At 41.4% G+C, this 23,413-nt stretch overlaps 1 protein-coding gene across 11 annotated transcripts in view; it reads left to right on the top strand.

Annotated features, from left to right (window-relative positions):
• Positions 1-23,413, top strand: part of Ppp1r9a (protein phosphatase 1 regulatory subunit 9A) — a 282,353-nt gene that overhangs the window by 241,957 nt on the left and 16,983 nt on the right. For 7 of the 11 annotated variants that reach the window (XM_060374168.1, XM_060374167.1, XM_060374170.1 and 4 more), the window contains 4 exons: positions 8,386-8,543; positions 9,083-9,326; positions 18,392-18,479; positions 18,572-18,655. In XM_060374168.1, the coding sequence (XP_060230151.1) occupies positions 8,386-8,543; positions 9,083-9,326; positions 18,392-18,479; positions 18,572-18,655 (574 nt within the window). The remainder of the gene's footprint in view (positions 1-8,385; positions 8,544-9,082; positions 9,327-18,391; positions 18,480-18,571; positions 18,656-23,413) is intronic. The other 4 variants (XM_060374174.1, XM_060374173.1, XM_060374176.1 and 1 more) reach the window with 1 other exon arrangement.

Here is a 23,413-nt window from a genome sequence, read left to right on the forward strand (position 1 = left end):
CTATCTATAATAATTAAAACTATGAAGAAACCTCCTTAACTGGATACTGTGAGACTAATAAGAGTCTCTGTCAAATCTCTTCAGCAAATGCTGAAACCAGGAATTCCCTTTAAAACCAAAAATATGTGCAATGTTGCTCAGTTAAAAGCCTGGCATTTCTAGGAAGTCGTAGCAAAGGAAGCAAACAAAGTAAGCAAAGGAGAAGATAAAAGAAAGGAGCAAAGTTATAATTCACTGAGTTTTAAGTTTTAATGTTTGAGAATTTTATGAAAGAGTATAATTTGTTTTTATGAAATTCATGCCCACCTCCTCCCCTCCACACCCTACTCACGTGGTGGTTATTGTTATTTTCATTTGTACTAATTTTTTATTTTAATTGAATACATAAAAAACTCAGAAGTCTGTGGATAAGAATTTAACAAGGAATATAGTAGATTAATTTTTTAGAGCAGTTTATATTGGGATATATAAGAACCTGTCTCAAAAGCAGAAAACAAATAGCAAGCAAAAGAAGGGTGGGAGATTTTTCAGTCAAAATAACTGGAAACTAAAAAGGAGAAAAACCCCATACATACATATACACACACGGAGACATCAGGCTTAACATGAATTTAAAATTTAGTAAAAAGAAAGGACTTTCTTATCAGATACTTCAGTTAATAAGGAAGTTTTCAAGGTCGCTGGAGTCCTCTGTGGGGGAAAAAATTCCCTTCACCCCATTTCTCTTGAGCTTCATTTGAGAGAATCTCCAGACACTTGTGTGTCTAGAACCAGGCCAAACCTTTACTGTAACATCTATTTAATTGTCTGGAAGAGTTTTGAGGGCATTGAGCATTCACTTTGAGCATTGGACGACAGAATTTTAAACTAAGGTTCAAGACGTAATTAAAGATAGAATTCACCAGGTACAGTGTCGAGCACTTGAAATCCCAGCACTTGGGGAGGCAGAAGCAGGAGGATCTCTGAGAGTTCGAGGCCAGCCTGGTCTACAAAGTGAGTTCAGAACAGACAAGGCTACACAGAGAAACCTTGTCTCGTAAAACAAACAAACAAACAAACCCAAAAAGATAAAATTCATTAAATAGGAAGTCATTAACATTCAAGGGAACACTTGTACTTATTTATCAAGAATGGCTCAGTCAGCAAGCACAGTGGCTCAGCCACTAAAGGTGCTACCAGTCCTGACAACCTTGGTTTCTGGGACACACATGGAAGGAGAGAACCAACTCCCACAATCATCTTCTAATTCACACACACACACACACACACACACACACAGGCACATGCACTGTGTCCACCACACACAAATAAGTAAATCTAGCAAAAACTTTAAAAAGAATGTCTCCTATAAGAGCATTAGATGCAAGGCGATGTGGCAGTTGTTCTTTGCTGTCTCCTGTTTAGCTCAAAAGTGGGGCAGGGCAAATTCTGGAGTAGAATCAAGCATTCTTTAGTCATGCGTAAAGACATGCAGTAATCTGGTAGACATTCATAATTGTCATTTTTGTGAATAAATTATTTTTAATTTTCTTTACAAATATTTTGACGGAGATGCTACTGAACCTCAGTAATTAAAAAGCAAACATTACTGCTAATCACTCTGGAAAATTTTAATGAACAAATGAATGAGGAACCAATATTTATTGACTACTTGGCCTATAGTGAAAGTGAAAAGTAGCTCTTCTCAGCAACTCAGAGCAGTAGGCTGGTGCGAGTTTTGAGCCTGCCTGTAGGCAAGCCATTATAGATTTGGGAGACATTCGAGGGGAGTTGTGAATGGTGGCTTTCCTTGGCTCACGTTTCTTATTCTGCCTTTATAAAGTCTGGATGTCTCCAGAGCCCTCAGCTTTACTGAGGTGGACATTGGTGTCAGAGAACACCAGAAGCTGGCTTAGTAGGAAGACACACACCACTGTTAGAATGGACTTTCAGTAAGTTTCTTTTCATTTTAGAAAAACATGTTAACGTGTACTATTTTGCTTTGGATTTTCAATTTTGTTTGACTTTGATAGAACCGCAGGGTTGACTATGATCTTCTAAAAGTAGAGATCATTTTAAGCCAGATACGGTTAAATTCCTTTCTAAGGGAACTTTACAGGGAAGACATTTTCTGCACATTTCTTTTGTTTAGGTGTGTAGTCTGATTCCCCATAGAAGTGAATTATTAGGAGACTGCCTAGTATATTAAGGTTAATGTGGGCTACAAGAGCAGGCTGGAAACTGTGATGGGGTCTGAGGATGGGAAGGCGCTATGGGACTTATAGAGAAGTGTTAGCTGCCCGTGGTTATGCTCAACTTTTCAAGGTTGGGAGAGAGGTGGTACTAAATATTCTACCTAGGAAATCTAAGCCTTGTACTCAACTCACAGACATAAACTGAAACACAAACAGCCGTTTGAAGTTAGGACCAGAAAACTCACTTCTATGTATAGTTCTGAAAACATACCAACTGTATTGGCTTGATATATATCATATCAAGGCCCTGTTACAGGAGATGAACCACAAGTTATGGCTAAGTTCTACTTTAGGGCAGATATAAAATATTTGCAATATGGTAATTATGTCCAATATCTGTAAGAAATAAGTTCTTGTAAGGAAACTATAAAAACATGAGAATGTTTGCTTTTAGTTTTTGTTGTGTTTGTTTGTTTGTTTTTATCCTACGTGGCATTAAACACCAAAAAAGAAAAAGGAAGGATTCACATAGTTTTAAATGTTGCTTGCAAATCACTATGAATGGATTTTTAAATCACGTTTTCTATTGATACATTTAGCTAACTAAAAAGCTAGCTAAGTAACTACCATGACTTAAAATTGTGTCTGTGTTTGGGATGCTGTTAAGGACTGTTATTAAGAGTATTCTAAGCATGTAAGGACACTTTGAACCACTCTTCAACTGTTATGAACACCCTCATTTGAGGTTTCCTACTGCCACCTGAAGCTAAGTCTTCCCACAGTTGAATGGCCATTTAAGGTAAGGGGCTTCACTTCCTACTGAAGCCTGAAGATCTGAATTCTTCCTGTGCTTGTCAAGGAAGCTGTTAATGTATCTATCCCCTGTCCCTAAGCCTAACTCACAGGCAGCCTGGCAATTCTGCTCCCAGAGCTCTGAGTCCCAGCCAAGTTGCCATTTGGCTACATTGGCATTTCCTTGGCTTTTAGGCTATGCAGAATCTCTTTCCTGTCAGAATCATAGACTGTATAATGAAAGAATTTTGATGTGTGTAAACGTGTTTCTCTGAAATCTAAAACTAAGTTCTCAGTCTTTCGTAGATTCAAAATTTCTGTCTTCCCGTTATACAGAGCCTCATCTTAAATTATCCTGAACTGCACCCAGAAAGCCCTGCACTAGCATGAAAAACCAAACTGCATTTCTAAGTCCGTTTGGGTTTAAATTCTGTTTGTGGGTACAGAGGTGAAAAGCAATGCCTACATATTCCTTCGTCAGTTGACAAATAAAATAAAGTTTATGCAGCAGTGAGTTTACCCTAATTAAAAGATTAGAAAATAGCAGTAAACATTTTCTGAAGTAAGAAAGCAGCTTCATAGAGAATTTCATCAATATGACCTGGGATATGATTCTTAGCTTTATATTTAAACGACTGCAAAAGAAGCTCCCGCCTGCCAGCATAGTTCAGGGTGGACGGTGCCTGTGAGCAGGTTCCGAACCAAAATGCTGTCATCAGAGCAGGAGTGTGTGTGCCTCCGGATGCCATAGCTGACCCAAGACATCTGTGAAGAGCAATGGCATTCTCAGTGGGAGAGGCAAACACTGGGGAGAACTTTAGCCGAGTTCCTTAGCCTACATCAACCCCGGAAACAGCAGAGCTAACCAAACTAGGGTGGAATTAAGATGTCCCCAAGTGAAAAAGTGACAATGTGTGGTTTTTACTCTTCTTAAATTAACTTTAACTACACAAATATGTAAGTGCAAAAAAAATCACACAAAACAAATGCCTAATACAAAATCTTTCACATTTAGAAGTATTAAAGTACTACCTGACCCACACCTTCTAATCTAAGAAGCTGGTAAGAAGTGTATCTTTTCAGTTTCCCTGTGCAGTTGGACAGACTTCTGTTGCTACTTTCTAACTATTTTAAGCGAACATACATGTTATTCTATGACCTGCTTTGCTCTGACCAATCTGCTCGATGTCAGTAAATAAAGACAGTTGTGGGGCGATTGTTTTGGCCGTTCACCCTTCTGAGCACTTTGAGGTCTATCAATGTGCTTAATCTTCATAACAACAGAGTGATTATGTCATGTCATTATCATTCCTGTTTTGCGGTTGAGGCTCCTCCGGGACCTCTGGGAGGTTAGGGAAATTGCGCAGTTTTATGGCCTGGCAGCTCATTCTGGATTCACGCTGTAGGTCTGTTCTCATAGCGGCTATCTCACACTGCTTCCCTGAGATGCTTAAACCTACCACCTGAATGCGATTATGCATCAGCCTCCAATCCCAAAGGGTCAATCTTTTATGAACTTGCAGTGACTGGGAATAATATGCAGAAACCGTTTAAGTTTCAGGATGCCACCAAGTGCCTCATTATGGCATGCATTTCAGTTGACAATAGCAGAAGCCAGGTAGGACTGTTTTTGAGAGTCTCAGGGCATAGCAGAATGCACAGTAGACCCCATTGCTATGCATCTCCATTCCTCCTCACCCTGCCGCCTGGGTCTGGTCCCTCAGCAGCATTGCATTTACGTCAAAAACAATGTCAATCCAGTGGAAAAAAAAAAAACAAATGATTCACAGCAGTGCTGTAGAGAACTGGCCTCTGTGTTATATGAAATATAACATCCTAATTTCATAGAGTGTTTTCATACCACCATTAAAATCATAATTGAATCCATTAAGTTCTTTTAAAGGATCAAATTTAAAGCAATATTGAAACTAGTCTTGAGATGCAGGTACGGCCCTGTCCCACCCACTCAAAATTCCATCATTAGCTCCTGCCTGGAGGTCTCTGAATGCATCCCTCTATATTTATTGATCCATTCAAGGCTGCTCCACATTTGTATTTCTAGCTGCATTTGAGTCAGTGGTGCACTGCTTCACAGATGGAGGCTTTGAAGGAAAGAATAAATCAGAGAGCAGAAGAGGAAAAAGCAATTTTCCTCTGTCTTGTGAACAGCAAAAGAAGATGCACCGGAAAGAAGAGGGAAGGGGGGGCTGAGTCCTGGGGCTGGGTGACACTGTTACCATAGAAATGAGGGTCTCGGTGAAGAAGGACTGACAAACACGGCCACCTAAGACCCTCTGTCACACAGCACATAACTTAGACACTGAGCCAGGTGGATTTCCCCTGCCACACTGCCATCACCCAAAATGACAGCTAATTTTTTTAGGGTAAGAATTTTATTCCTGGGATATATACAAAGCCAAATAAAATCCCTGAGACTTGCTTTCCTGGTGTGCCATGCTTCTGCGGGTTTGCAGAGTTACACTAGGACTCATATTTCTGTGTAGAACATAAAGCAGAAAAAGAATGCTGGTGGCAGGCACAAGACTGTCACCAGTCTTGTGAAGTTCACTTGCAAACAGAAGAGTGACCTTGGAGGAGCATGGGCCTCTGCATCTCAGTTCTGTCTAGGCTGTCTCACAGAGTAAAGGGGTAGATTGTTCAAGTTAGGGCACAGACAAGAGGCCACCTTTGAACCTTGCTTGCTTTTATGAAGAGTAAAGATGACCAGAATCCCAAGATTCCTTTGATTTGTGGCTCTTGAGTTGAACAGTGGAAGAAGATAGTGAATAATGGGTGAGCAATGCAGATGTGGGGCCACCCAGCAGCTTGGTAATAAGTCCTTCTCAGTTCTCATTTTATTCTCACACTTCAAGCAATGGAGTAGCTTCCGCAGTCCCGTAGACGAGATGCTATGCTGTGTTTAAAAGCCAGGATTCTATTGCCAGTGGAACCATATCTGCACAAGTGGGATATACATCTTCTTTGGGTACCTTTTGTCATCTACTAACCAAAGTTGTCATCAAACCTCTAAACCATCTGTCTAGCACTCAACTAATCTTCCCTTTCCCACATTCTCTAATAAACATGAAGTAGATAGATGCTGGAGAGCTGAATTTCCTAGACTGGTCTCAGCATATATGATTTCATAACTTTTAAAGCACATCTCCATGGTATTAAAATCTTGCAGTATGGACTTTTCAACACTCACTAAATGGAAGTGGAGAGCTGGGCAGCCTGGGAGACAGAACACTAGAATAATCAAAGCAATTCATCAGCCAGCTGTAAGAGGAGGGCAAGCTACTCCAGTTTTCTGAGCTTCAGGAGAGGAAACAACCTGCTTGCTTATTGTCGTGTGGGTCTGTAATGAGGAACAAATGAGGTGGAGCGTGTGACAGTGCTTTGCATTTCAGAGCATGCAATCCAACATGTAGACAGAAAAGACGGAGGATGTGCATGAACTGGGCTATTTTTAATTATATTATTGCTTTCATCTGTGTGGTGTTCTGCATTCTTACATGTAAACAGAGATTGTAAGGTTGCCTTTCTCCCAATTGTCACAACTAATGAACTCTTAATGGGCAGCTGCAAATATAGATTTTATTGGAGGGAGGAAATTAAAGTGATGAAGGTGACTCTCTTTTCCTCCATCGGCATGTAGAAGTGAAGAGACTTATTAATTAGAAAACATCTAGTTATTCTTTATATTCACTTGAATGGCCCGACTTCTCCAAGTATCCACTCTTCACTCAAGTGTAGGAACCCCAGAGCCAAGCCTTCTGTAAATATTGCCGTTCAGCAACGTGTCTCTTGGGCAAAAGCACATCGAGTTTTATTTATTAGAACTCTATGCCAAGTGTTTCAGAAGTAAGAGAGAAACCACCTGAGGTCCTTCTGATGTTTGTGTTCTGTAATATGCTTAAAGCACATCTTTAAAGTGATGCGATACAAAGAAATTGCCTGGGCCAATGATGGTTGTAAGAAATTCTTTTCAAAAAAAATCCTTCTATTAATACAAGTGCTTATTGGTTTTGCATAACTGAGTTATTTGCTTATTTTTAATAATTTAAATCCCAGGTCACTTAATTGATTTCTTGGAAGTGACTTTGTTTAATGACTGCCATACTGAAAAGTTGAGAGGTGATTAATCATCAAACTATTTTATTTACACTGAGTGATCATGTATATCTATTTAAAGATAAATAAATACTTTTTCTAATCAAAACTCATGTACTACTGCTTCAGTCAGTATATTCATACATAAATTTCCTCTTCCCCCATATACACCTAACAATATTATGAGTGTCAAGAACTAGCTAAAGAGGACCCCTGGAATGCTCTTGGTAGCCTTTTTAATTCCTCCTCCCCTTCCACTTCTCTCTCATCCTTTTTTGGGTTGGAGGTTTTCTGAAAGAGACTCACACATGATGGCTTTGAATTCAGAATGGTTTTCAACACCTTAGCCTCCAAAGTGCTGGGATGACAGTCAAGTTCTGCCATGACCAACTGCTGTTGCTATAATTTATTACCTGTTTGTTTTGTTCTGTTTCTTCCTTCTTTCTTACTTGGTCTTTTTCTCTTGGAGTCATTTTTATTTTTAATTTTTTTTTAAATTACGTGTCCATTTTGCCTGTATGTATGTGTGTGTGCCACAGGTGTGCCTAATGTGTTGGACATCGGATCCCCTGGAACTGGATCCGATTGAAAGCTGCCGTTCATGTGCTAGAAACTGAGCCTACGTCCTCCATGAGAGCAACAAATGCTTGTAACTATTGAGGCTCTTCTCCACCTCCTTCTCTTGAAGTCCTTTTACTTTAAGAAGTGAACATTTTTCTATGGAAAACCAATGTGGATGGTGGTTAGAAAAGAAAGTATTCAGAGAAAGAAGTGAAACGGGCATTGACAGATAGCTTGGAATGCTGGAAACTAATGCTGGAAGATGGCATCTTTATCCTTCTACGTTCATAGTGCCATGAGTCACACACTTGGCAGTTCAGCTGTTTGTGTAGCCACACGTCGTTCTAAGGGAACAGATTTATCTCAGATTTGCTGGGATTAACAAATTCTCTTCTAGCTTATTTTCTTTAACGGAGTTCCAAGGGGAACAAATTAGATATTTTGACACTGTAAAGACCAAAGTGGCTCAGCCTACTATCTGTGCTCACCTTGTGTTAACCACACTTGTTAACTCGCTCATCAGACTCCCCAACACGTGTGTCCATAAGCTGATGCAGAACACTGCTTTTTATAGTTGTGCTGCAGAAAGGCTTTATGCTCTGTCAGTGTGGAATATTAGACAAGCTGGAAAAATTGGCACCTGTTCTCTTTGTCACTATAACCAGGGGCTGGATGTCAGTGTCTGTGGTCTCTGCCCATCAGCTGCAGCATTCTCTCACTGATTATCTAGCAATCCTCTTTCTAGACTTCAATGAAGCAGTGCCTGAGACAGAGCGTCTAGATTCGAAAGCACTGAAAACTCGGGCCCAGCTCTCTGTGAAGAACAGGCGTCAGCGGCCCACGAGGACGCGGCTCTATGACAGTGTCAGCTCGACTGATGGGGAGGACAGCCTGGAGCGAAAGGTGAGCACTCTTAGTGCCAGGAGTGTCATTGTCCACCACGGTATTAAATGTGTGAGCTGTTTTACTGATAGAGTGTGCATCTTGAAAAGACCCGAAAAGGACTGAAACAGTTTATGTCTTTGTCTCCTGAATTTGTGTTCTATTTGCTATATGGTTGTCATTTAAATTATTCTCTCTTTTATTCAACAAAGTAGCCAAAAGCGTTACCCATTTTGCCATATTTCATGACGGTGCCTTTGCTATTCAGCTTTTAATCTAGTTGTTTTAATCTAGTGGGAAATAATGAGCATCCAAGTAATCATTTCTACATGTCTCAGGTGCCTGTGTTAGCTGCACTGTGTATTTGGTGAGTAGTTATGAACTGTGCATTCTCAGCGATAGGCCAGCAAACAGAAGTTCCTTTCCCTGAGGAAAGGCCGGGCCATTGCGAAGTAAATGGTGCACAGCCCTTGAAGACATAATTTGCTCTGTCACTTCTTGCACCAGCAGCCTTCAGACAGTCTCTATAACCACACGTTACCAAATCGCTTCTGCCCAAGGGTTGGAGAGTTTCTTCTCCAGAATCAGAGTCTGGCGTCACACTCCTCACCCCTGTGGCTAGCCATAGGGCCCTCTCATCTCCCCACATGACTGAGTCTCAAGAAGGATCACAGCAGCCAGAAAGGGACCCTTTCTCCTCTGTCTCGGGAGACACTTCGCCCTCCTCACCTTCAAAATCTGATCACGATCAGGAAGACTCTCCTTGCCACCGCCAAGCCACCAAGAAAACATTACAAGAGAAAGGTATTTGGATTTCGTTTTGTTTTCCCACTTCTGTTTGTTCTGATATCACTAATACCTCAATTTGTACTGTATGAAACTAGATTTTTCTCATAGGCATAGATCCTTATAGTACTGCTTTCCTTCTGCCTTAGGGGATAAGAGAGTCCCCGCTTCCATGTATTTTGTTTTGTTTGTCTTTAGTTTTGTCTGTTAGTTTTAGACTTTTATCTCTTTAGCTTTCCCCAAAATTGACTATGAAGGGAATGTTCTGAAAACTGTCGAAAGGTTGTATACACTAGAGCCTGAGTTTCCAGGAACACTAACAGCCACATGAGGGGAAATGTGAAGATCGAGTGACATAAGCCATCACCAACTGGTAGGTTTTTATTTAAATAAGTTTCCCTAGCACTGACGGTGATGGTTATCATTATAATACTCGTGATGGTGACTAACACTGCAGTGTCTGTGACAGGGTAGCAATGGTAAAGATTAACACAGAGCATGTAGTCGCAAGCCAAAACAGGCTCGTCTAGTTAAGCTTGAACTTCAAAGTAGAGTTAATAGACTTGAATTTTAAAAATGTCTCTTCTTATTTTATGTGCATGGGCGCCGTGCCTGGATGTATATGTGTGTGTTGGCCTCAAAGGTTAGAAGAAGACATCACATTCTGGGAACTGGAGTTATGGAGTGTTGTGAACCACCATGTGGGTGCTGGGAATTGAACCCGGTCCCCTACAATAGCAGCCAGTGTTCTTACTGAGCCAACTCTCGATCCCCTATACTTGTCTTTTAATTATTTGTTTTGGTATATAAAAGCATTAGATACATGTTCAGATAAATTTGAACAGTGCAGGGAAGTATAAAGCATTAAGTTCCCCCCTTTACATGTGATGTATTTCTTTATGGTAACAATGTAATATTGGTTATGCTACTTTTTGTATAAGCAATTTAATTTATACATATATACAGAACAGAAATTATTCTGATGTCTATATGTTTTGGTTTATATACTTGCATTTTTTACAAAAACACTCTTACTAATCAGTGAGACTCTGAAACTTTGTTTTACAAATCATATTTTGTTGGCACCTATCTAGGAATATATGTACATATATATTTAAATACAGTAAGTCTCTATATGTGTAACTAAATGAAACCCTGTATCTGTCTATTAAGAATTATATACAAAGTTATATATAACATATACAATATATTATGAAGTATATTCATAAGGGAGACCAGAGAAATGTCTCCATTGATGAAATGCTTGCCACCAAGCATGTGGACCCAAGTTTTGATTCCCAGCATCCAAGTAAAAGCTGGGTATGGTGGCATACATTTATAATCACAGTACTGGGGCCTAGGGAGGTTGAGTGAATACAGGCATATCTCTGGAGCTCACTGGCCAGCCTATCCAGCCAGGTCGGTAACCTCCAAGTTCAACGATCCACACTATCTCAATAAAAAAGATGGAAAGGAACTGAAGAAAGACAGTTGACATCAGTTTCTGCAGTTCACACAGGGTGAAGGAGTAATCATGGCAACCATGCTGTGTGCTTTAAACAAAACAAACAAGCAAACAAAAATAAAACTAGTAACATGGATAAATGGTTGGCAGTGGATTTGAGTAATGGACCCAAACAGTAGGAAACTGAGTAAACCACAAAAATATAACTAGACTCTCTAGGACGAGACATCAACTGGGCAAAGAAGATGGAACGAGCTCTCTAGTCATATTTATAGAGAGCAAAGATGGCAGATTATTTAGAGATATAGACCAAATTTTGGATTGCAAATGGGAATGACAAAGTCTGCTACCTAGAGGGGGTGTCAGAAAGTGGCCATGGGAAGAATACAGATATCTCATTCCTCTATGTTGCTTTAGAGGAAGAGGAAGCAACAGGCCGTTCTGTTGACTTTTACCAGTACCGTATGCCTACAACTACAACCCAAATATTATGGATTTTAGCTGTCAAAAATCATCGAACATACAAAGTTAATGGGTGGTCTTTTAGCATTCAAGTAACTCCAAAAACACTGATTCTTTTTTAAAAAGTGAAAATAGACTGAGGAACTTGACCCTCAGTTTCCTGAGGAGAAGGTTTACATTGGTTAATATGATATGAAAGGGAGAGCAGTGTCACTCGTGATCAGAGAGAAAACACTTTAAATGATTGTCAGATACTCAGACGAGATGGAAGGGATCTGCCAGGAACACCAGCCATGGAACGTACCACATTTATGCCCTGTGGGTACAACTGCACATCAGTGTACACTGAAGTTTCCACAGGGGTTGTCCCTGCCAGGTCATAAATGACAAGCTTCCCACAGATCCTTGTGGACACGGAAATCCAGCCAATCCCTCAGTCCACAGTGCTCTGTGACTTGTGGTCAGCATTGGGGCACTCCCCTGCGTTTCTGTGCCTCAGCCTGTCAGCTTCTAGAGTCACCTTTAAAAGAGCAGGCCTGCCCACAACCCTGCGTGCACCATCTGTGAGACAGCACAGAACGCTGGTGGAGGCAAGAAAACTCTGTCAGGCCCGCTAAACCATCAAACATGATTGTCAGCGTGGTCAACACTGTGACTGTGATGTTGGCTTCTTCCCTAAAGAGTTAAAGGGTTCCAAAACTTTCGCTAATTAAAGCGTGGCTGTGGTAGTACCTTCATAGAGCCAGACTTCCGGTCAGTGTCTCCTAAGCACCCACGGGTGGTTGTTGGGAGAAGACCAAGGCAGAAGCTCGGGCTTTGGAGCTGCTGCTGCTTGGAGTCCCGCTGTGTGAGTCTGTGAGACATAGCGTCTGTTTCATAGGGCAGGGTTGTTGTTTGCTTGCTCTATTTGGTTGTTTGCAGTGCTGGAGATTGAGGTCACAGCTCTGCACAGGCTAGGTAAGCAATCTTTCTACCTTTGGACCATATCTTAGCCCCACACGTTGTTATATAAAGGCATGACAGGGATCTCTGCCCCTGAAAACTCACAGGGACTTTTAACAGCAGCTCTGTCCTCAGTGTGGGTTTACTCTTCCCTCCTTCTGATTGATGACTGCTTTGAGGTTGGCAGAAGAGTAATACACAGATGTGAAGTGAGCTTCATAGGCTCTTGGTGGTAACAGGGCAGGAGAGACAGAACCTCTCCATTTCCACAGTACTGCCTTCTTTGTGCCTGTGCTCCTTTGGAATCAATCAGGACCATAGAAGGGCCGGGTTATCTCTTCTCCAGAGACTGAGAGCTTGTGCTTGCCCTTCTTCACTTCTCCTGAGCTGACCAGACCGCTGGATAACTGAGCAGAGAAGCTCGGTGAGCACTTGTGTGCTACCAGCTTTGTGCCACAGACAGACAGGTGGACAGCTGCTGTAACGTACTGTCTTGATTGGGCTTTCTACTGCTGTGATAAAACACCATGACCAAAAGCAACTTGGGGAGGACAGGGTTTATGTCATCTTATACTTTCAGATAAAAGTGTATTGTCCAGGGAAGTGTATTGTCCAGGGAAGTCAGGGCAAGAGACGCGAGTCACAAATCTAGACACAGATGCTGTGGAGGAGTGCTGCTCAACATTATCTCCCAAACTCCCACAGCTCAGCTCACTGAGCTTGTAACACCCAATGGTATTTGTAGCCCAAAGTTCTACAATCCTCCCAAAAGCAGTATGGCCAGCTGTGTCACAGCAGTAACCCACGAACCTGATCCCAGTTCCAGATGTATCAAGGTGACAAGGTTACCCATCGCATTCTAACTGACCACAAAAGAGTGTGTTGGCACCTCATTCTTTTTTTTTTTCTTGTTAAAAGTTGTATTTTAAAGTTTCCTCTGCCTTCATATTCATTCACATTTATTCCCGTGTTCATTGCATAGTTGCTGAGTACCTAATACATATCTAGATGTGTTTCAGTGATAATCAGAAGTGCATCCATTCCCTTGAGGAGCTGTGTGCTAGAGTTCATGTCTGCCGTCCCTCCTTCATATTCCCCTTGTGTGTGTGCATGCTGCTCATTCTCTCCCTCCCCCAACCCCAGCCTTGTTTGGTGGCAGACTTGTCCTCTCTGGGATCCCTTGTCATGCCACAATCACCATGTAGGAACACGCTTTGCTTTCCTGACATTCTACTCTCAGGCTCTCCGCACCTTGGAAGATGTCACACAGAGCCATCTCACCCAGTAGCTGGCTATTAAACAGTGGCCTGAGGAATTAGAGTTCTGGTCATCAGTTTTCTAGACCCCCTATATACACACATCTAATCAAGCTCAGAATGCTGCTTCGTGCGGCTAAAAAGCTTGAAAACATTCTGTACCAAAATCGTACTTTTCTGGCTTACTTTGAGAGGATCAGCTGATGTAATAACTCCTAACCTACCGTCATTCCATTCCCTCCTAGGTGGAGGATTCAACAATCTGAAAGTTACTCAATGAGCATAAAATTAGAATCAGACTAATGGCTGTCTACACAGAGTGTGCTGTTAGTGTGCTGATGAACTTACCTGAGTAAAGCTTTTCATATGCTTCAGGATTTTCCCACCCAGTTCCCAATAAACAGATCTAAGTGTCATGCAAACATTAAAGCAATCCCACGCTCCCTTTTGATGATTGCCAAGGCTGGATACAACAAATGTTAACGGAATGGGATGCTCCTTCGTTGAAATAAAACTCCAGAGCACAAGGTTCGGCAGCTCCTTGCATTCTTTGCTGTGTGAGACAGATCCACTAATCTGAGCTAGTCTTAAAATTTCTGGTGTGACTAGCTTCTGGGACCCTCATTGTATGGCCCTTTTCACTGGCTTCTCAGTGAGAGAACTAAAAAGGGCTTTGTGATTCTCCCAGGTACAAATTTGACCTCATGTTTATACTCTTGGCTAGCATCACACCTAGCATAAATCTCACCTCCTTAATTTGGCCTTGGGGCACCCAGTCCACTTTCCACCGTGGTTTTCACTGATACTCCTGCCTCTGTCCCTTTCTGCAGAATGACTGACATAGCAGTTAAGCGTAAAGTGTAAGGCAACATTTTCTTACTTTCCTTACTACTTTTTGTCTTCTTGGTTTCTCAGAAAGAGTGCTGCAAATAACTGGTGCTGGGCAAGTCTTTAGACGCATTTCTAAGTTTGGCTGTCTGCACAAGCACAGCAGTCACCCAAATGAGCTTGCCAGCCAAACCCAACAGCCACCTGTTTTGCAAAGGAAGTCTTACTAGAATGCAGCCATGCTTTTTCAGCCACATAGCATCCTTCAAGCTGTCATGGCACAGCAGGGTAATTGAGAGAGAGACTGAACATCTTCCTAACATAAAATACAAAGTGTTTAGTGTCTGGCCCATTGGAGAGGGATGAGGAGGACAGAAGAGCATCTTCCTGATTGCTGTCCTAGAAGTATGCTTCACCTTACTACTGCTTTATGAACTCTGGAGGTGGCTTAGTCACTGGTTGTCAATAGACTTTCCATCTATTGAGTTACTTACAAAGATGATAAATAAAGCCCATGTTTTATTGCAGCCCTAAGGAGAACCCTCTGGTGACCCTACTGGAATTACAAGTTTTCTAAGTGTGTCAGTGTCTCCATTGCATGTCATCATTTCCCTCATATTTGAGGGGACATCAATTTCTATTGATGTCAGAGACAGGAGGAGTCTCATAAGCACTATCTCAGGGTTTTATCTGTAACTGAATGCCAGTGAAGTTAGCCTTAGAAGCAAAACCACTATCTCTCCAGAGGGTTGTAAAACAGGGTTCTGTGACCACAAGAGGCATGAAAATGCTTCTTGTCTCCCCTACAAAAAAACATCCTATACTCAGATTTTGTCTCTAGACTTACAAACCAGTGAGCCTCTGTCCAGTCAAGATTAACTACAATAAATTAAGAATCCACTATCAATTTTCTACTCAACTTTAGAAATTAGTATTCTAAGCTTCTGTGGTACTTTTGACACACTACCTGACATGCAGCACTTTCAGAAACTTTTATGGAGTTATTATCATCCTAAACTAGAATCTATGCCGAACTTGGCCTCTAGGTTTTAGCTATAATACTGTGGGGTTGCTGAGACTGGAGAAGATACATGCTGCTATGTTTGGTAACTTCACACAGAAAATGTAACTAAAGTAACCATCTAAGGACTGTAAAAAGAAGAAAGGATGGGTAAGAAAGCATGGATGTAGAGTGCTGGTGCGTGCACACACAAAGAGATTCAAAGGAATGGGCTGTCTCCGTGGCTGAAGTGTTCGTTTCTTCAAGATAGTGAGATTGGGTATAGAAGCCAATAGGACTATGGCTCTACATATCTTAGACAGTAGATATCTTAGATATTATCTTAGAGACTTCACCATACTACTAGGCAACCACAGGCCATTCTGAGAAGAGAATGGAAAGAAAAGGATGGTGGGCACCGGGAGACGGAGCGGGAAGACGCTGCAGCAGGGTGCTTGGGAACACCGTGAAACTTGCAATGGCCAGCTAGTACAGAGAAGCAAGCCAGCCAACACAGGGCTTGTGGCTCCAGAATGTTTGTTTAACACAAACAGAAAGTAAGACATGGGAGATATTGTATGGGAAATGTGACTGATCTCTGTTTAAATAGAGGAGGTCCTGAGTCCAGGACAGAAGCCAGGTCAGGGATAGATCCAGACATTCCCATCGGATAAGAAGGGACAGTCAAGAGTCTCATTGAGCAGATGACCTCCAGAAAGCTCTTCAAGTCAGGAGAGCATGTAGTTTGGGAAAGAGACAAGTTGTTGAAGCTTAAAGATACAGCACTTGACCTGAGTGCCTGAACTTCTGATCGGTCACAAAAGTCATACTGGGGCAGTTTCTAAAACCTAATGGACATCTCCATAACACTTAAGTAAGTAAATTTGATGCAAAAATATAATGTATGCCTTTCCTTGGCTCACAGCAACACTGTATTGAGTTTTATGCAGACCCAACATTCTGACATATATTAAAAATTAATTTAACTGATTTAAATGGTAAGGGACACTATTCTTTAATCTTGCTTCTTCGTTTCAGTGTTCCTTGAAATGCTTTGGCAAATGTTTGAGATAATGATGTTGGGTTGCCTAGCAGCAAGCTCTGTAATGGCAGCATCAGGCTTTTAGTCCTAAGATGTCCAAATAACTACAACAGAGAGTCTCCATGAACATTGTGTCAGCTCTTCATCTCCCCACTCATTAAAACATCTTCCAGTTACCCATAATTCAAAAAATAATTAAGCAGACTCCTTTAAACTTCACACTGTCCTAGTCCTTCAGAGTTCTTTAGGATTGATATGGAAAATTTTTATCTCATTTATTTCTTTGGCTTCTATTATAAGAAAATTGAAATCTGTTTTTTTTTAAGTACCCATTAACAAAATCACCTTAGAAAGTATCCATTTTTTTAAATGAATATGTGTCACACGTATGGCTGATTAACTCGGTTACTGAAAGAATAATGATGCAGATAGTCATAATAAATATTTGAAGCAAGAAGTAAATTTTTAAAACAGGCATAATTCGGATTCTAGTATTTCATCGTGTACATTTCAAAGAATGATTACAATCTGCTGAGAACCATTAACTAACAACCTGAAAAACATATAGCCAGGAATCTTGGAGTGCCTGCCTGTGCGCCGCTTTGGGGGCTTGGAACTGCACTTCTGAACAGGAACTATATACTAGCGTCTGTTTAGATATGTGTCCTGCGGTAAACAAAAAATCATGAACAAATAACCCGTAAAGTTCATTGAACACTGTCTTGGGATGTCTGCTTTGTACACATTCCATGCCAGAATACCTAGACATTAAAAAGAAAAATCAAGCTAAAGGCTAACACTAGCAATTAAGAAGAAAGTTTGCACACATAAACCCATCCATTTTAAAGTAGTATCTGTCGATCATCCTGATGACCAAATATGCTGCAGTGTGCCCTTCAGCAGTCTTTGCTGCAGAGTTTCATCTGCCTTGTCAAATGTGGAGTACGTGACACTGGTAGAAACTGGCCCCACATTCAAACTGAATCCCATTGTCAAGCCTTTCTTCTGATTAATGTCATATCTAGTGTCCTATATTCCGTGGTTGCTACCCTGCAGAGTACCGGCATCATTTGTGAAGGTGCCTCTCGGTCAGCTTCAAGTCCTTGAAAGATGTGAACATCCTTGGTATCATGGTAGGACAGACAGTTGTGCTCTGACTAACTCTTAGAAAGCTCGTTCAAACTGCTTTACAAATTATTCTTCAGCAGCCTCTGATTCCAATATGCATCTATTGAGAGATATATAATACGATATAATTTATACATGTTTTTCTATCTGTGCTGTGATCAATGAAAATTTTTAAATAGTGAGCTATAATTATAATTATTATAATATGTTTGTTTCTTTTGTGCTGTAATCAATAACATTCTTTTAAACAATGAGCCAGCTGGAGTATAGGGCTTATCATGAAAATTGTCATTTTCATCAGTATTCTTATATATGACTACTGCCTAAAAAATTGTCTCACATTAAAAAAAAAAAAAGCTCATTCAAAAGATATATTTGACTTCTGCTTAAGAAGGTGCGCCAGGTTCTGCCTTGTCCTGTCTTAGAACTGGCCATAGGCCCACTGGTATGGGAGGAGCTTAGAAGGAAAAATCTCTATTTTAAGATGCTTTCTGAAGCTTCCAGACCTTCACAATGCCGGCAATTTGAGATTCATCCGGGTTTCTTAGAAGGCGGGAACACCCAAAACCAAGGAACCTGTGAAGAAGAAGCCCATGTTTCAGTGCCTAGGGTAGCAGCAGAGATAGGGCAGAGCTGCCACCTTGTCTGCTTAAAGTGAAAGGGTCCTTGCTCATTTCATTCATCCCTGTGTGTATGAGGCTGTCAATATCCCACTTTGCTGAATGTTTCCTACCATAGCTGAGGGTTTTGTTTTTGGTGTGTTTGTACTTGTTTGGCTTTGTTTTTTTGTTTGTTTGTTTTGTTTTGTTTTGTTTTTTGTTGTTGTTGTTTTTATCTTGTATACAGGACAGTCATGCTCTTACACATTGAAGAATTTAAGCAAAACCCTTAGATTGACTTTTGATTTATGGCTTACAATATAAAAATAACTGATCTTTTCCTTGTGTATCTATGTCCTAGAGGATGCCAATTCTCCTAAATCACTAAGATCATCTAGTTCATTCGTGGTACAAGGAGGAAAATTTAAGCAGAAGTTTGTGGATCTGGGGTAAGCACTTCCTTCTGGAAAAGTAGTTCTCCGTAAGGGAAGATTAAAGGAGGTGCTACCTTCCTCTCTCTGACTGTATGTTGTTGTTGTAGGGCACCTTTGCGAAGGAACCCCAACAAGGGGAAGAAGTGGAAAGAAAAAGAAAAGGAAGCCAGTAGGTTTTCTGCAGGTAGCAGGTACGGGTGGGTGATTAAGAATATATAAGAATATACATTTATTTCTTTAGCTAACTCTCTGGCCCTCTTTTACTGCTAACCAAGATCAGTGGTCACTGTTTCTAAACCCCTGATGAACCCAGAGTTGTGCTTAGAGAAAAACTGGACCATTAGTTTATGGCTGTCTTCAGCTATAGCTTTGACCACACTGGCCAGTAACTGTGGAATTACAGTCATGTGAACAATTTCATCATGTACTTATTTAAATGCATATATATATATATATATATATATATATATATGCGGTTTGTTTATTTTTGTGTTGGGTTTGTTTGGTTCTTGGTTTTTGTTTTACTTTGTTGGCCTAGCTATTCACAATATTAATTAATGCCTTTTATCTCCCCACATCCTCATCTAATGGAGTAATTTTGCATTTGGCACCATGTTGGCAGCCTACATTCCTGTAAGAATGGCCACCATCTCTTCCTGGACCCAGCTTTTTACTGGACTTGCAAGCACTATTGACTATACTTACTTTTCAGTAAAAATTTTCTATAAAGAACTAAGTTTTGAACAGCAGAAGTCAGTGAGGAGCATGATGGGCCTTGTCTAGATGCCTCTCCAACACACTGTGCCAACATATTTAATAATGACTGCATTTCATCACAATGGTGACAGTAACTCTTAGTGCTACTCTCACTGTCATAGACTAGAGAAGAAACGGAAAATCCCAAGAGACAAAGACTTTCTTAGAGACCACTTGCCCACTTCATAGGTCGTCCCCAACTCTTTATCATATATCTGTCCTTTGCAATGCTGCTTGGTAAGAAACTGGAGTTTCTTACTGGAGTAAGGAAAGAGAATTCCAAATTTAATTAGTTTTTTGGAGTCTGGTTTTCATTTTTGTTCTACAGTGGGTAACGAATAGAATGCCCTCCATATTTTGAGAGAATCTCAAGAAAATTAGACACATGTGAGACTATAAGCAACTCAGAAGCAATTTAACTCTGCATTTTTAAAGTAAGAATAAAAGGAATAAAAATATCCGCTTTGTACCTTAAAACGAAATGCTATTGACCATACTTAGAAAAATAACGAAGCCACTTCCAGGAGAGCAGGAGCTGAGCAAAGTCATAGAGAGGGAACCTGCCTGTGGGAGGGTGCTGACCCTCCTGTGATAGTTCAGCAGCACAGCAGTCTTGTCCTCTCGGTTTCCAGCTCAGCCCTCGAGGAGCTTAAGCATAGATGCCTGCAGAAGAGAGCACGTCTGGCTGGGTTGCAGGTGCTCGTAGTGTTGTTGGACCCTGGCTATACTATAGAAGAAGTCAGAGTGAGTTAGAGGTGGTGTCACCAATACCCTGTGTACCACAGTTATGGCCATTTTTGAACCATACCCGGGCTGCTAGCTCATCTGTATGTCTCCAGCTCTGTCTTCATGAAACATTAATTCTTAGTTCCCACTGCTTCATTGGAGACAAGTAATTCTACATATACCAACACCAAAAATAGTTTGCTTTTAAAATTGTAATTTTACAATTATCAGTAATTATAGTAGAGTTTTAGTGGGATGAAGAAAAGAGCTTATATAATTGAAATAGGAAAACAAGAGAAGACAGAACTTTCCTGCTTCAGAAAACAAATTTTGAGGTGTCAGAGTAATTGGGTAACACTGATCAGGTCAGCTCCCGTTCTGCTCTGTGGGCTGATAATGGACCCAGAACATCTCAGACATATTCCCAGAAGAACGAAACTACCCTGTAGGAGCTTCACCCGGCTGGCCCCATAGGACCCACAGGTGGAGTCACACACGTCACCAGCTGCGGGGAGAACCCCAGGGCTGTCACAGAGAAGAACAGGGAATGTACTCTCCCCCATGCAGCTTTCTCAGAAAAAAAGCCGCAGAGAGCCTCCAAGCGGGCTGATAGCCCTATCTGTCAGGCCTTTTGTGGAGTCCCTATTAGGTTGTTAGAATGTGTAGAGGGCATCAGTCGGCTCGACTTGTAGCCGTTAGACCTGAAAGAATAAGACTTGCACTAAATTTGGTCTTGGTTGTCACTTTGTCTTCCCCACAGAGTTTACTCTGCTATGTTTCTTGTGTGGACATAATAACTCAGATACATGAGCAGCAGGAGACACATAGAGAAAATAGATAGGTATAATGACCATAATAAATAATCCCAGGGAAGAAATATGATTTACTGTGCACAGTAAACATTCTGATTTGCACAAGCACTATAAGAGAGAGCAAGGAGAAGAAGCATCAGGTGAACAGAGCCTGTTAGCACTGAGAGGGACATACCTGAGGCATAGGCCATCCTGGACTGGAGAGAGGTGGACACTGGTTAGTGTTAGTGAAGCACCTGTGTGGAACACTGTTGAGAGGTCCATTTAGATTCAGCGGGGAACTGCGTGTGTGCATGCACGTGTGCGTGTGTGTGTGTGTGCGTGCGTGTGTGTGTCTAACAAGTTAGACCATGGTATGTTGGGGAAGTGACAGAGAAGGAAAATGGCTCTCCTCTTTGGAAGTGATTTGCATTTGCCTTAAAGTTATGGACCGTGAAAAGAAGCCTGAGATGCAACCCAAGGTGGTAAGTCCTGGCTTTGGCTTCCGACCAAACTGTAAGGGCATGGCGTCTAACTCGGGAGCTGGCTCTCTCTGCTCATTTAATATGGCTGCCACTGGTCAGCTGCAGTTGCTGACCTGCTCTACAGTGAGATGCAGAAAATGCACACCTCCTTCAAAGACTTAATGTGAAAAGGAATTGTAAACCACTTAGTTTTTATGATATCAATTATATAGTAAAATGCTTTATTTTAGATTTGGGAATTGTAGCTACATTTACTTTTAAAATTAGTTTTATCTTTTCATGCGCCTGGTAGAAAATTTCATTTTATACATGTCACTTACATGTGTTCTATTAACATGGCGCTAATCTGTATGGTTCTATGAAAAATGAGTGTTCTTTAGATTCTAAATCGCTATCATGTTGGCCTGTAACTAATATGTGTCTATACATTATTTATGTGTAGTCTACTTTTATTTTCAAAATACTGTGTTTACACTCCTTAGTCCATGTTTAGCAACATAATTTATTTTGAAGTAAACTACATGGGGAAAAGTAAGATAATGGAAAAAGTACAGTTATGTGGTACCTAAACTGTGTCATGTTCAGCAACAACTGCATAGTAAGTACCGTCTTCACTTCTTAATGAAAAAACGAAGGGCATAGGTCAAAGTTCAAAATCTAAGTTCAAAACTCAGTTCTGCCTTTTATCTTAGACAAGTTATTTAAGCTATCTCTGGCTGGGTTTTCTCATCTGAAAATGCAGTCACACAGCTATTGCTCATGCAGTGATCTGCAGACTTTCGGGAAGGCTGAGAGGGTCACATTTAACATAGAGGCATTGCTGCTGTCAGCATTCCCAATATTTAGAGAAAGCTTGCTTGGAGAGAATTAAAGCATTCTCTGCATGTATTATGCTGACAGGCTTGTCCGTGCAAGGATGGCTTCCATAATCTCTTGGAAAGCCAGTGGCTCAACAGATTAGAGCAGGCAGTCTTTCATAGATGATATTCCTCTCAAAACCTTTAGATAACATGGCATGCCAGGATTGGATCCTATGGCAAGTGCCTGAGGGACTGCTTTGCCCTGCTGCTGGGTAAGGCAGAGGCCAGCTTGACAGCCATCCAAAGTGTGCAAATGCACACCTGTTAGCAGAACACATGAATGTAAGCAGGAAAACACCTTATTTGTGCTTGGGCTGAGCCCAGACAGATCACCACTGGTTGGTGCTGAGTCTCATGTGTAGGGGCTTGGTCTTATTGATAAAATACTTTAAAAACAAACATGGAGGGATCTCAGTGATAGTTTTTTTTTCATTGTATATCCCAATTATAGCCCCCTTCCTCACCTTCTCCCAGCCCCACTCTGCCTCCCTCTTCCTCCATACTCCCTTCCCCTAGTCCACTGAGAGGGGGAGTACTCCTCCCCTGCCATCTGCCCATAGCTTATCAGGTCCCATCAGGACTGCCTGAATCCTCTTTCTCTGTGGAGGGAACAAAATGGAAGCCTACTATAGAGGGCCTCTGAAAGCAGGGTATCAAAGCAGATGTGAGACTCACAGCCAAACTCTGATCAGAGGGCAGGGAGTCTTATGGAAGAAGGGGGAGATAGAAAGACATGGAAGGGACAGGAACTCTACAAGGAGACCAACAAAACTGAAAAATCTGAGCCCAGGGGTTCCTGCAGAGACTGATGCACCAACCAAGGACCATGCATGGAGAGGACCTAGACCCCCTGCTCAGATGAAGCCCATAGGCAGCTCAGTCTCCATGTAAGGTACTGCCCCCGAGTAAGGGGGCAGGGGCTGCCTCTGTCATGGACTTGGCTGCCTGCTCTTTGATCACTTGCCGCTGGCGGCCTTGTCAGGGATAGTCTTACACTTAACGATTATAGTATGTGGGTCAACAGTGTCATCAGCTAGGAGCTGCTTTGTATCGGCCAGACCTCAGAATGATACTGAGAGAACAAGGAATGAAATCAGTTTCCCTTTTAGCTCCCATAGCTTCGGACCAGAAAGGGTTTGGCAATTGTATTTTCTGTCACCAGTATCTCCTTTAGCTTTATGGTAGGTTTAAAGTCCCTGCCATTGGCTCTTGCTATGGTTCCAAGCAGCCCACGCATCTTCATCACTTACACACTAGGCTTCTGCTGGTTTGTTTTTAATCTAGCAATGGGAAGCCAGTGCTTGAAGATGAATTAGAAGCAGCTTCAAGAT

This window comes from Meriones unguiculatus, chromosome 21 (genome assembly GCF_030254825.1).
Source record: "Meriones unguiculatus strain TT.TT164.6M chromosome 21, Bangor_MerUng_6.1, whole genome shotgun sequence".
Taxonomy (NCBI): domain Eukaryota; kingdom Metazoa; phylum Chordata; class Mammalia; order Rodentia; family Muridae; genus Meriones; species Meriones unguiculatus.